This window comes from Vicia villosa, unplaced genomic scaffold (assembly GCF_029867415.1).
Source record: "Vicia villosa cultivar HV-30 ecotype Madison, WI unplaced genomic scaffold, Vvil1.0 ctg.000052F_1_1, whole genome shotgun sequence".
Classification (NCBI taxonomy): Eukaryota; Viridiplantae; Streptophyta; class Magnoliopsida; order Fabales; family Fabaceae; genus Vicia; species Vicia villosa.
This window is the reverse complement of record NW_026704981.1, coordinates 1,564,503-1,576,985: the sequence shown is the minus strand read 5'-3', so window position 1 is coordinate 1,576,985 and position 12,483 is coordinate 1,564,503. Positions and strand designations below refer to the sequence as shown.

Below are 12,483 nucleotides of genomic sequence, written 5' to 3'. Positions count from 1 at the left end.
TTTAAAAACTCTTAAGATAAAAACAATGAACACAATATTTTTATCCTAGTTCGTTGTTAACGAAACTACTCCAGTCCACCCCCTTAGAGTGATTTACCTCAACTGAGGATTTAATCCACTAATCAAACTTGATTACAATGGTTTTCCACTTAGAAACACTCTAAGTCTTCTAGAGTATACTGATCACACCTTGATCACTCTAGGAAATCAACACTTAGAAACTTCTAAGTCTTCTAGAGTCTACTGATCTCACTGATCACTCTAGGAACCATTTACAAATCAATGTAATAATAAATAATTACAAGAGTATTCAAATGCTTCTTAAAGAGCTATAATCACAACTATGATATTTCTCTTAAGTTCTAAGCTTATCACTCACTAAATATTACAAAGAATGTGAGTTTGAAGATGAAGTTCGTATGGTTTGATTTCAGCAGCGTTTTGGTATTCTTGCAAGAGTTGTTCGTATTTGCTTCTGATCAGAACTTCATATTTATAGGCAATTTGAGAAGATGACCGTTGAACTGCATTTAATGCGTTGTGTGACTGGACAACTTTGTATTTAATGTTTTCACTATTTTGTCAACAACCTCGAGCCATGATTTTCTCTACTTTTACTGACTTTGCCTTTTGTAGCTTCTAACGTTCCTTTTGTCAGTCAGAGATTAGACTTTGTAGCCTGTCATCTAGTACTAACTTCTGATCTCAGATTTTGTGAATACAACGTTTGAATAATCAGAATCAGAGTTACAGCTTGGTGCAGAGCATCTTCTTGTCTTCTGAGTTTGAAGTGCTTTAGCGTGATACCATAAGAACTTCAGTGCTTCTACTTCTGATCTCAAGTTCTTCTGATGCTTCATAGACCATGTTCTGATTCTGCTTGACCATCTTCTGATGTCTTGCGAGAGCATGTTCTGATGTTGCAATCCTGAACCTTCTGAGTCAGTGCTTCTTAGCGCTGAATTGTGCATACTCCTTATATATTTCCTGAAATGGAAAATGCATAGGATTAGAGTACCACATTGTCTTATACAAAATTCATATACATTGTTATCATCAAAACAAGAATATTGATCAGAACAAATCTTGTTCTAAAAAATATTATTGTTCAAAGTATCAGGTTAAGTTCATCTTCATTGTACTAAACTTAGTGAAAAATCACAATTGTGATATAGCTTAGATCAAGAAGCACTTAAGATCACTTGTTAGAAATTATGTCTGTAATTGTTTCTTGAGTAACCAAGTTGTGCTTAGGATTCTCAAGAATTCAAAGTTTGTATTCCTTGAGTAACCAACTTGTGGTTAAGATTCTCAAGAAGACGTTGGTTGTTGCCTTCGTGGATTGTTGTAGTCAGTTTTCGATTAGTGGATTAAGTCCTCGACTGAGAGAGGTGAAATCACCTTGGCGGGTGGACTAGAGTAGTTGAGTTATAACAAACCAGGATAAAAATACTGTGTCATTTTTATATTGCAAAAAGAAACCACTTATTCAAACCCCCCCCCCCTTTCTAAGTGTTTTCACACTCTTCACATAAACCCCAAAACACAAAAGGACCACCGTGTACATTAAAATAAGCATACAACTAGTTTCTATCGTGGGAGACAGATTAATACGTACCTGAGACAAAATTTCATCTCTTCATTACTTTTCCCGGTGGCAGCAGGAATCTCTATAGCTAATCCTGAAGCTTGATGAAAAATGGTTATGGAAGAACGTACCTGAGACAAAATTTCATCTCTTCATTACTTTTCTCGGTGGCAGTGAGAATATCTATAGCTAATCCTGAAGCTTGATGAAAAACGGTTATGGAAGAACGGTTGAAGAATTTTTGGGTATTGGAAATTTAGGGTTGATCGCAACAAGGAAGAAGGTGAACTTTTTTAGGGTTCTTCATACTAACAATGCGGTTAGATGAACGTTCCTGGGTTTATAATGATTCACCTTAATAATGTTTAAGCATAAAAAATGTTTCCATAATAATTTTAATACTTTATTAAAATAAACTCAGATCGAAAATGTTATTTAATAACGTGGCAGCAAGATTTTCAAATTTGATCAAACTTTCCATTGCCACGTCATAAGTGAGACTGCCACATAGCCAAATCTGATAGGAGGCCAAAAAATCCCAAAAATAATCAAAATAAGGGACCTAATACCTAGTTTTTTTAAAAGACTACTAAATTAGAAAATACAAAGAAAGTGGATCAAAACTGCATTTAAACCAAAAGTCTATATACAAAAAAGTGTTATCATGTTCTCCTAGACATTATATTTCTAAATTTATTTCAAATATATAATTTTGAGTTATTTTTTGACAAAATAAGAATTTGACTCACTTACATATAAATTTTAATGTGTGATGAGGTGCATCCGAAAATATATTTTAAATTAAAAAGATATTTTTTATTTTCCACAAAATTGTGTAACACCACTAAAGATTAAAAAAAATATTCTATTAAATAAATATTTTTTGCCCTTTACTTTCAATCCCATTATAATTTTATTTTTTAAGGACCTAAAATCTATAAAAAATTCTCATCCAACCCCATGAATCTCTTACACACCACACGAATTTTCATTTTTGCCCCTAGCTTCCGTAGATGGATCTCCGGAAGCACCCCATATTTTGAAAAAATTTGATTCCTTCCGTAGATGCATCTACGAAAGCGTAATAAACTAGTGTATATGGGGAGAAAATACACATAAAATCAGTTCAGGGATTTTTCCGTAGATGCGTCTACGGGAAGGTCTTAGCACCACATTCTTCCGTAGATGCATCTAAGGAAGTGTCTGATATAGTTTGAACCAGCATGATCACTCCCTCCATTGTTTCATTTCTTCAAACACCACATACTCCACGCCCTAAAAACCCTACTTCATCAATACTTTATATCACTCCAAGACTCAAACTTTTTGGTGCAACAAATCAAAGGGAGCTTGAAGATTTTGAATTTCAGGTAAATAATCACTTTCAACCATTACATTGTTCACATTGTCAATCACTTTTGTGTGCAGAAATGTAACTTAGCTTCCGTAGATGGATCTACAGAACGTGTTGAGGAAGAACACTTCCGTAGATGGATCTACGGAATAGTCCCTGCAGTTTTTTTCCAGCATTTTGTAATTCTGTGTGATTGATTTTTGGAAAAATAGGTATGGTGCACCCAGATAATATTTTAAGTAAATTAGCTTCTTTAGTCGATGTTAGTGCGAGTATCGATGAGGCAGTCGCAAATGTGGTAGATGTCGGAGGTGACTTTACTAGCAAGCACGACTTTGATGATCGTGAAAGCATGCTAACATGGATTCGTCAGAAATCAATTGACCTTGGATTTGGCGTGGTAATCGGAAGATCAGATAATGGTACCGCAAGAAGAAACCCGATTGTTACAATGTTGTGCGAGAAAAGCGGGAAATACAATCCTCCTTTAAAGAAGTTTAAAAAAGGCGACACGGGTACTAGAAATTACGAGTGTCCATTTAAAATCCGTTGTTATATGTTGGCTAGCAAGAAGTGGAGAAGCTCTGTTATTTGTGCTTTGCATAACCATGACTTGTGCGCAAAATTACAAGGCCACCCTATGGCATGTCGGCTCAATCCGGTTGAGAAGGTATCTATTAAAGACATGTCCTTGAATTTTGTCCAACCAAAAAATATACTTGCCACATTGAAAAGGAAGGAACCCGTCAATATATCAAACATAAGGCAAGTGTATAATCAACGGTACCGCAATAATAAGGCGATTAGGGGTGATAGGAACGAGATGCAACAATTGTTGAAAATGTTGGATGATAACAAATATATATCGCGGTACAGAAATTGCGATGATGAGGTTACGGTCCGAGATATTTTTTGGATTCATCCAGATTCGATAAAGTTGTTCAACACTTTCTCGACGGTGCTCCTTATTGATTCTACCTACAAGACCAACAAGTATCGACTTCCATTATTTGAGATGGTCGGTGTAACATCTACCGAGAAGACTTTTGTCGTTGGTTTTCCTTGGGGTGGAGATTACGCACCGGTTTCGCATTGGATGAGATTCCCGGACATGGGACATCTTATTGCGGATATATGACATCGTGTGCATTGACTTGACGCGTTACGGTTTTTCGGAAACCTTTTTCCCGCTCCGCACGGCACCTACTACAAATCTAATTGATCGTATTATATGTGTTGGATGGCTCTCCAAATCGCGTCATTTTGTACAAGTTTACTTGAAACCGGGATGCCCCATACCACCTACTTCACCGGAATGGACACTTTATCACATCGACGTCGCTGATATGTGGTCGGACCCTTTTGTGGATAGGATGCACGATTTTGAAAAGTTGAACAACACCAAGAAGGAGTCAAATGCTGAAAAGTCAAGATTAGAACCTCCAATAGATTTAGCCGGCGATAGCTCTTTTAATGTATTTATGTAGTTTCAAAGTGTAATATATATACTCTATAACATTGCAATATAATCCTTTTTGTCAAGTCTTACTTTATGTCTTTATGTGTTTATACATTTTTCCATTTGCAATCTACTGCTAGCTACTGCACTGCTTCTGCTGCAAAAACAAGCAGGGAAACTTCCGTAGATGCATCTACGGAAGATGATAATTTGAAAAATTATGGGTGTTTACCGTAGATGCATCTACAAAAAGGGGGATTTTAAAACCCTTACGTGGATATATCTACGGAACTTTTTGTGACAGAGTTTGTGTGGTCCATAGTCTCCAAAGGCTTCTATAAATTAGGGATTTCTAGGTTTGCATTACACACAAACACTAACACAAACCCTAAACACAAACACAAAAATGTCTCGCATTAGGCCGGATGGATGTCACCGAACATCAATGAAGCTTCCCGATCCTGAACCAAAATACCGCATAAGGGATGGGCATGTCATTTTCTCTCCCAACAAACCCCCCGTGCCGGTGAAGTTTTGGAATATACATTCCTTCGACAAAACTCAAGAGGATTATCATGTCTTTTTTAGAGGGGAAGTGCAAATCCGGAGAAGAAATCAAAAGGATCCAGAGGCTTAGAACAAGTACCTCGTTTGCGACCAGTAAACGGAACGTTGGTGGGTTGAAGTGAAATTCGACATGGATTGCAATCAAATGATGCATGGATTAGACGACATTGTTTTAACCGTTGTAATTTCTTAGATTTATTAGCTTTCTTAATTTTCTATTTGAAATTTCGTTGTAATATCGATTAATCAATGAATCAATGCATGGGTCTTTTATGGTTCAAAATGCTTTTGTTCTTGTCAGCTTCCATAGATAGATCCACGGAATGCTTCCGTAGATGCATCTACGAAACAAAGTAATCGTAAATTAAAAAATGGGTGCTTCTGGAGATCCATATACGGAAGCACGAGGACAAAATTGTCATTTCGGTGGTGCGCCTAAATGTTATGGGGTGGAGTGAGAAATTTTCAAATCTATATTATTCGGAACAAAATATTTAATTTTTTTAAGTTATATATTTTAAAAATAAATAAAAATAATTTTTTAAAGGTTAGTTTTAAAAATACTTTTTTTAAAAAATAAAAAAAAAAGTTATTTTTTATTTTCTAAAAATTTAAAAATTTGACTTTTTTTTACTTTTTCAAAAAATTGTAAAAAAATTAGAGTCTTGAAACTCCACTTAAATTTTAGAGGCTTTTAGTTTAAGGAGCGTACTTATTTTAGTTTCATTTTTTAAGGCATTATTTTATCCGTTTTATAAAGCCTAGTTCACCACGATGAAAAAGCACAATATCCAAAAATTTAAAATATATCTCTTAACACACCTTAAAATACATACACCTCAGCTCAGCATTTCATGAATGTTTATAAAAATACACTTCCATAGACTTTCATGCAAGAAGCCAATTAATTAGTTGAGCATGCAATACTTTTTTTTGGCTTATCATCACCGGTATAGACTGGTTCAGGAGTCAGCTCTGGCATTAAGTGGGTCAAATTCCTTCTCGATCGCAATTGCGAGGGATCGAACCGAGATTCTCCCTACCAAGTTCAATGTCAATCACCACTAGATCAACTAACAATTGATTATTGCATGCAATACTAACTTTATCACTTTTTCACATTAGGAAAAAAAAAAGCATACGTGAACGATGCACGTTGCTGTAATTAAATTAGAATTATTAGTAATATCATTAAAATTGAAGTGTGTGTCAAAATATAGAAAGGATAAATTCGAATTTTTAGTGTGTTTACCTACCTCGAAGAATGGATAAAGTAATGTATTTTTTAAAATAAAAAATTTAGGCTCTTAAATTTTAAGGGTCATTGACAGCTCTATGAGCTAACATAATTGTCTCTTTCTGTGATGTCTAACTTTAGACAATTTCTCATCCCACCCTTATACATTCTCTTAGACCCTGCATAAAATTTCTAAAATATTCTCTATTTTCGAAGATGCATCTTCAGACGCGTCCTTTTTTTACAAAATAATTAAATTTGGATATGCATATTCAAATAAATCCTATTTTTTATGAAAAAGGATATTTTCGAATATGTATCTCCGAATAAATCTTTTTTTTTTACAAGAAAGTGTATGTTTGAATATGCATATTAGAAAAGTTTGTTGTTTTTTTTTTTAATTTAGTATTTGATGGATTGGGATCCTCTCAGGCTTCTTACCTATTGCCAAGTATTCTGCTTAAATTTTAACCAATCATTGATAGTTTTTCTCACACGTACAAACTTTTTTTTTATTTCTTCCATGTGAATTTCCAACCCTTAGGTTGGCATAGGAGAAGTCGCTGCACCATTTATACGGCAAATGATCCATTGTTGTATTTCACGTATACGGATATACACACCTAATAACCATGCATCAGCAATACAACAAATATGTAAATACCAACAATTTCTCTTTATTGAGGAAAACAATTAAAATAAAATTATAAAAATATAAAAAATGCAACTAAAAACCATATTAAGTGTCTACAAATTTTTCTGGATTTTTTCAAAAATATGAAAACGGAAAATAAATCAAATAAAATAGAAAATTAAGGGATTTAAGGTTTTTAGAGTGGTGTCCCATATTTTGTCACTTTGATCCCTGAGCTTTTTACTTTAAGTCACGTACAAGTAGAAAACGCGGGAAAGCAGGGGTCAAAACATAAGGATACAATTCTTATGACTCTAATATTGATTAAAATCGTCAAAGATTCTCCAACAACTACAACAATTTCAATAAAATGTGTTGCTTGTTTTTTAAAAGATGTATTCAAAAATGCATCTCCAAATTCACCTAAAAACATTTTCAAAATTTTAAAAGTGTCTCATATAACATGTGTGGGATGAGAAATTGCCCTAGCTTTATGACCAAGAATAGATCTTTTTGTTTTTAATATAGTGGAATAGATCGTTTTGTGGGAACGCTTTAAGAAAATAACAAGAATCGATATTGCCATGTTGTCTATGCTAAGCAGATACATACCAGATTAAATACTAATCAATCTACCGATACATCAACTATTATACATTTCAATCGTCCTTGGGTATTTTTTTCAAGACATTTCTGAAAGAAGATTCTCATTTCACATTTGGGCGGGTTGTAGATTTTAATCTAAGCCTTATTAACATTTTTTACAAATGATATATCAATCCGATATTTTCAAAATATTTCAATAATTATGCTTGTGAATATACATTTACTAACTAGACTTCGTTAACTTTTTAAAATCAAAATACATCTTTAAACTTGATATCTGAAACTATAACAGCTCCAACATGAAAATAAAATCACCCAATATCATGTCCAAAATTGCTCTTTTTATTTTCCTAGAATTTTACATCATTAAGACTGAATTTTGAAAATATGCACATGGCCACTATCATGTGTATATACCAAAAGTTTGACTGCCAAGTGCCAATTGAATAATATAACATGATCACTTTTATTGTCCTTTCACCAATCAAGAGGCAGTTATTTTCCTGCTGAATCACGTCCAGAAGTTACCTAACAACTAAACATCAAAACGAGAATGGTGCTTCTTGACACTAAATTTAAAACTCGTTAACAGACATGTGAGAGCCAATTACCTCTCATCACCCAGACACTTGTTGTTCAAAACAAAGGGAAGCAACCTAAGACCCCAGTTCAATGATGGTTTTTCATGCAAATGATATCATATAACTTGGAAAAGAGCCAAATACCTGTATTTTCAATCCTATGAATGTTCCATTCAAACAGCATTTTATATATCAAGTTATATTTTTATTGCTGATCTAATTCATCACAATCATTACCAATTAGATAAATTCAAAGGAAACTGTTAAGTGGAAAATGCACTTGCTTTTTCTTCCCCCAAATATATTATAAATGACAATTCGGTAGATTGGGGAAACATCTAACAAATTCAGTAAATTTACCTATATAGTCTAAACCGGTGCCTTCGGAGTGTAGTAGTTCAATGTCAAATGCATGTCAGAATAAGCAGAGCATTTATAAACCTGTGCTGGTTTATATCAACTTAAGAAACAAGTAATGAAACAGACGAAAAGAGCAAACAAATACATTTCTATGAACAAATACCAATTTATTTGTCTCAAGGTGAAAAGATTCACATGTTACCTCAAAACAAGAGTAAACCATCCACTTTTGCAGCAATGACAAGCACTCATGTAATTTTGTGTCTGACATCTTTACTCAATCAAATGATTTCCAGAAAATGCAGGTAAAGAAAGACTACACACAATGTTTGAGATGAATTATCATAAATTACTTAAAATCAAATTTGTGAGAAAAGTTACAACAGTGAAATGCCTACCTCGACCCTTTTCTCCACAAATAATATTGATGAAAAGGAGATTGTATATTCTCAGGAAAGCTCTGAGATGGGAAAAAGGTAAATTCACCCTTGATGATGAGAAAAATTAAGACTCCAAAAGAACATATTGATGAAAGTCTCAGGATATTAAGGTCTACCTCTTTTAAATTCAAATTCTGACATCTATCGAGAAATTCCACTACTTGGAGCAATCTGGACTTCAAGACCTTCTGTAATTATGCCTTATAGGCGAACGTGATCTGCTCCGATTGTGATACCTGTCTCTACCCCCATTTTTTCCATTCCTCGACCTAGAATCCATCCCCCTTCCCCGATCTCGATTACCTCTAACTTCATATTCCCGAGATCTTTCACGTTCCAAGTCTCTATCTCTGTACCGATCACGCTCCCTGTCTCGATCTTTATCACGATATTTCTCCCTGTCACTTGAATCACTTGGTCTTTTTCTCTCAGTATCCTTCTCCTTTTGTTTTCTTCGCTCTTCTACCTCTTTTTCCCGAGCCAATCTTTCTTCTTCATGAGCCTTTTCCTTAGCAGTCTGAAATACAATATACCAACTATAATTTCAAGAAAGATTTTATAAAATTAATGTATAAATTTGTTTAGGATAAAACTCACTTTGTATTCATTTATGAAATCACGAACCATGCCATAGCCAACATGCTGCTTTCCTGCGACATGAGACTGAGTTCTTTCTGCAGCATCATTTGCTACAAGAAAAGAACCGCAAACCTCACAGAGTGCCATTTTCTTCTCCTGAAGCATTAACACTTTTTCATTTTGAGGCTGTGTTAAGACTGCCTTCTCAGTATTAAGTATCTCCACCTGAAAGAAACAACCCCCAAAAAATAAATTTAAGATGAAACCCAATCTTGAATCTTTCAAAGGTATATCCTCTCCTCGCAAAGCCATTTCTATAATTAGCATCAGAGAAACCTAATAAATCATCAATAGTATATACAAGAGAAGAAGTCGTATCATCATCTTCAGCACCTTTCGCATTAGAGCTTCAGCTTCATCAACCTTCCCAGCTTCACCAAGAGATTCAACTTGTTCCAGAAGGTTCTTTATTTTCTCCTCGAGCACAGAGAGCTGTTGAGATTTTTCAGCTGTCAGTGGTGGCGGCGGTGGTAGCTCCACCTCTTGATTAAGACGTTCGCGACCACGCTTTACTCTTTTATCCAGGTCCATCACCTGTGATTATTACCAGAAAATAGGAAGAACGTCAACATACAAAAAACACCTTTGAATGTAGGGTGAGGATGGCAAGAGATAGGTGAGTTACCAATTTCTCACAAAATTGAGAAAGTTCGGCTTCAAATTTGGGTACGTACGCATCATGTCTTGGGGAATTTTCAAAACTGAAGTCAGCAGCACATTAAAAGTGATTAAATTTGAAACTCGTCTATACAATTATTTGAAATCTAAAAAAAATCAGTTGTGGGCATATCATGAATAAATATAGGTTTTTACCTCTCTTTCAACTTGGGGTCATGTATTTTGGGGCAAGGTCCTGCATGAGTTGAAACCCATTAAAACTTATACAACAGAGTATTAAAATTGAAGAGGATGCAAAAGTTGAGTATAGAATAGTTGAAGAAAAACAGACCAAGATCACTACGCGTGTTGACGAAGAGATCGTGAGGACAAAACCTGACCATAAAGAATCCACAAACTTCTCTATCGTCCCAGCTCACTTCCTTGTAACCCCTTCTCTCTTCCTCCGTCAAGTTTCGAGCTGAATTCCAAGATAAATTGTTCAATTTAGGAATAAATAATTCAAGTGAGGAAAATAGCTAGTACCTGAACCCATGAGTTCGTCGAGGAGAGCTCTCTGAGCGTCCATAGTGAATTGAAAAGGAATTCCGATTGATGAGTAGAGGAGGATTAACAATTTTGCGTCTAGGGTTTCTCTTCTGTTGCGGTGTCGGAATCGAACAATTACGTGAAAAACTCGTTTTTGATATATCTCTTTTTCTTTTTTTCTATAAATTAATTGAAGAATTAAATATATTATTAAGCCCATGCCATTATAGCGAGTTTTATTTTACATCCTTTAAAATCTTTTTTTATTAAATGCCCCTTAGAGCATCATTATCGGTAGTGGTATTACTGATTTATGTCAGTGTGTCAGAAAATAATATTATTTTAATTCAATTGGTGTGGTATTATGATGAAAAAAATGCAAATAACAATGTTTAAAAAAAATTTACCCAAAAAACCAGATTTTGGGGGAAATTACCTGGGTGACCAGGTTTGGGAGGTGCCCTACACATAGGAGCCACCTCCCGTGGCGCCAATGTATTATTTTTTCTTCTTATGCGCCACCTGGGGTGGCGCCTTAGTTCTTCCAGAACTAATAAGCCACCTGGGGTGGCGCCTTAGTGTGCTTTATTTTTTTTTTTGATTTTTTTTTGTTTTTTTTAACATGTTTAAAAAAAACCTATTAAATAAATAATTAGACGTGCGGGGATAGTGTTTAATGATATAAATAGGGAAGTACATTACAAATACGGGACAAACATTACAAATACGGGAAATACGAGAATTTTAAAAAAAACAGTAAACATATTCTAATCTTGACCCTTATGACCGTCAGTTCCGCACCCTGGCGCTGTTCCGATCCGTTGGGAAGGTTGTCGACGACCCCCCCTAGTCCTTGGTTGTTCTCGTTGTGTTTGTGTAGGTGGGCCTCAGATTAGCCCCTCCATGCGCTCGTTGGACATGTAGTCTTGAATCCTACTGTCAAATAGTCGGGTCCCCATTCCCTCAAAGATTGGTCGTGGCGGTGGGTTGCGTCGTATGGTCGGTAAAACCCAGCGCTTGAGTTGCCTTGGAAAAAATGCATTGTTTGTTGGGGTGTGGTGTAGCCATATTGTTGGTGTTGGTGTTGGTGTTGGTGTTGTGACGATTGAGTGATCATTGGCTCGTTTGGGTCGTATTCGTCATCTGGGCCCATGTCGGGGCTGAAGGATAGAAAAACACTTAGAAAGGGGGGGTTTGAATAAGTGTAGTATCAAAACTTGTAAAATAAAAACAACTTGCACAATTATTTTTATCCTGGTTCGTTGTTAACTAAACTACTCCAGTCCACCCTTATCAGGTGATTTACCTCAACTGAGGATTTAATCCACTAATCACACGAGATTACAATGGTTTTCCACTTAGACACTGCTAAGTCTTCTAGAGTCTTCTGATCACAACCTGATCACTCTAGGAACAATCTGCTTAGATACCCTCTAAGACTTTTCTAGAGTATTCTGATCTAACTGATCACTCTAGTCCTTTACAACTTAATGTAAACAAATTCTAAGAGTATTACAATGCTTCTTAAAAGCGATAATCACAACTGTGATATTTCTCTTACAGTTTAAAGCTTACTCTCACTATATTATTACAACAGCAATAAGTGAGGTTGAAGATGAAGTTTGAGAGCTTTCAAAATGAACGGCGTTTCAGCAAAGTTTTTGTTAAGAGTTGTATGCAGTTTCGTTAACCTTTGCTTCTCTTCAGAACTTCATTTTATAGGCGCATGAGAAGATGACCGTTGGGAGCATTTAATGCTTTGCGTATTCCGTACAGCATTGCATTTAATGTTTCACACTTTTGTCAACTACCTCGAGCCTTGCTTTTGCTGTGACTACTGACGTTGCCGTTAATAGCTTCTAACGTTCCTTT

General features: G+C 35.3%; 2 protein-coding genes across 7 annotated transcripts; one reads left to right on the top strand and one right to left on the bottom strand.

The window, feature by feature from the left end:
• Positions 1-3,156: 3,156 nt before the first annotated feature.
• LOC131623120 (protein FAR1-RELATED SEQUENCE 5-like) lies at positions 3,157-4,080 on the top strand. The gene has a single exon (XM_058894134.1). It carries the CDS (start codon positions 3,157-3,159, stop codon positions 4,078-4,080), a length of 924 nt encoding a protein of 307 aa, XP_058750117.1.
• A 2,780-nt stretch (positions 4,081-6,860) lies between these two features.
• On the bottom strand, positions 6,861-10,778 carry LOC131623131 (uncharacterized). 6 transcript variants are annotated; one of them, XR_009290149.1, is made up of 10 exons: positions 10,609-10,778; positions 10,415-10,543; positions 10,279-10,318; positions 10,091-10,166; positions 9,799-9,999; positions 9,424-9,630; positions 8,785-9,343; positions 8,589-8,702; positions 8,387-8,467; positions 6,861-8,170 (listed from the first exon to the last, which is right to left on the bottom strand). XR_009290149.1 is itself a non-coding variant. In XM_058894141.1 (7 exons), the coding sequence occupies exons 1-7, from the start codon at positions 10,649-10,651 to the stop codon at positions 9,005-9,007; spliced, it is 1,035 nt and encodes a 344-aa protein (XP_058750124.1). In that variant the 5' UTR covers positions 10,652-10,778; the 3' UTR covers positions 8,715-9,004. The 6 variants fall into 6 exon arrangements, 1 of the variants encoding a protein (XP_058750124.1); XR_009290147.1 differs by having other exon boundaries at positions 6,861-8,467; XR_009290148.1 differs by having other exon boundaries at positions 7,770-8,702; positions 8,785-8,846; positions 8,943-9,343.
• Between the last annotated feature and the right edge of the window lie 1,705 nt (positions 10,779-12,483).

Bases quoted from the DNA above. Each gene is read 5' to 3' on its own strand.
- LOC131623120 (XM_058894134.1), top strand. From the start codon at position 3,157: ATGGTGCACCCAGATAATATTTTAAGTAAATTAGCTTCTTTAGTCGAT.
- LOC131623131 (XM_058894141.1), bottom strand. From the start codon at position 10,651: ATGGACGCTCAGAGAGCTCTCCTCGACGAACTCATGGGTTCAG. The intron at 10,544-10,608 runs GTACTAGCTATT...CTTGGAATTCAG, and splicing joins CGACGAACTCATGGGTTCAG to CTCGAAACTTGACGGAGGAA. The intron at 10,000-10,090 runs GTAACTCACCTA...TAATAATCACAG, and splicing joins CTCAATTTTGTGAGAAATTG to GTGATGGACCTGGATAAAAG.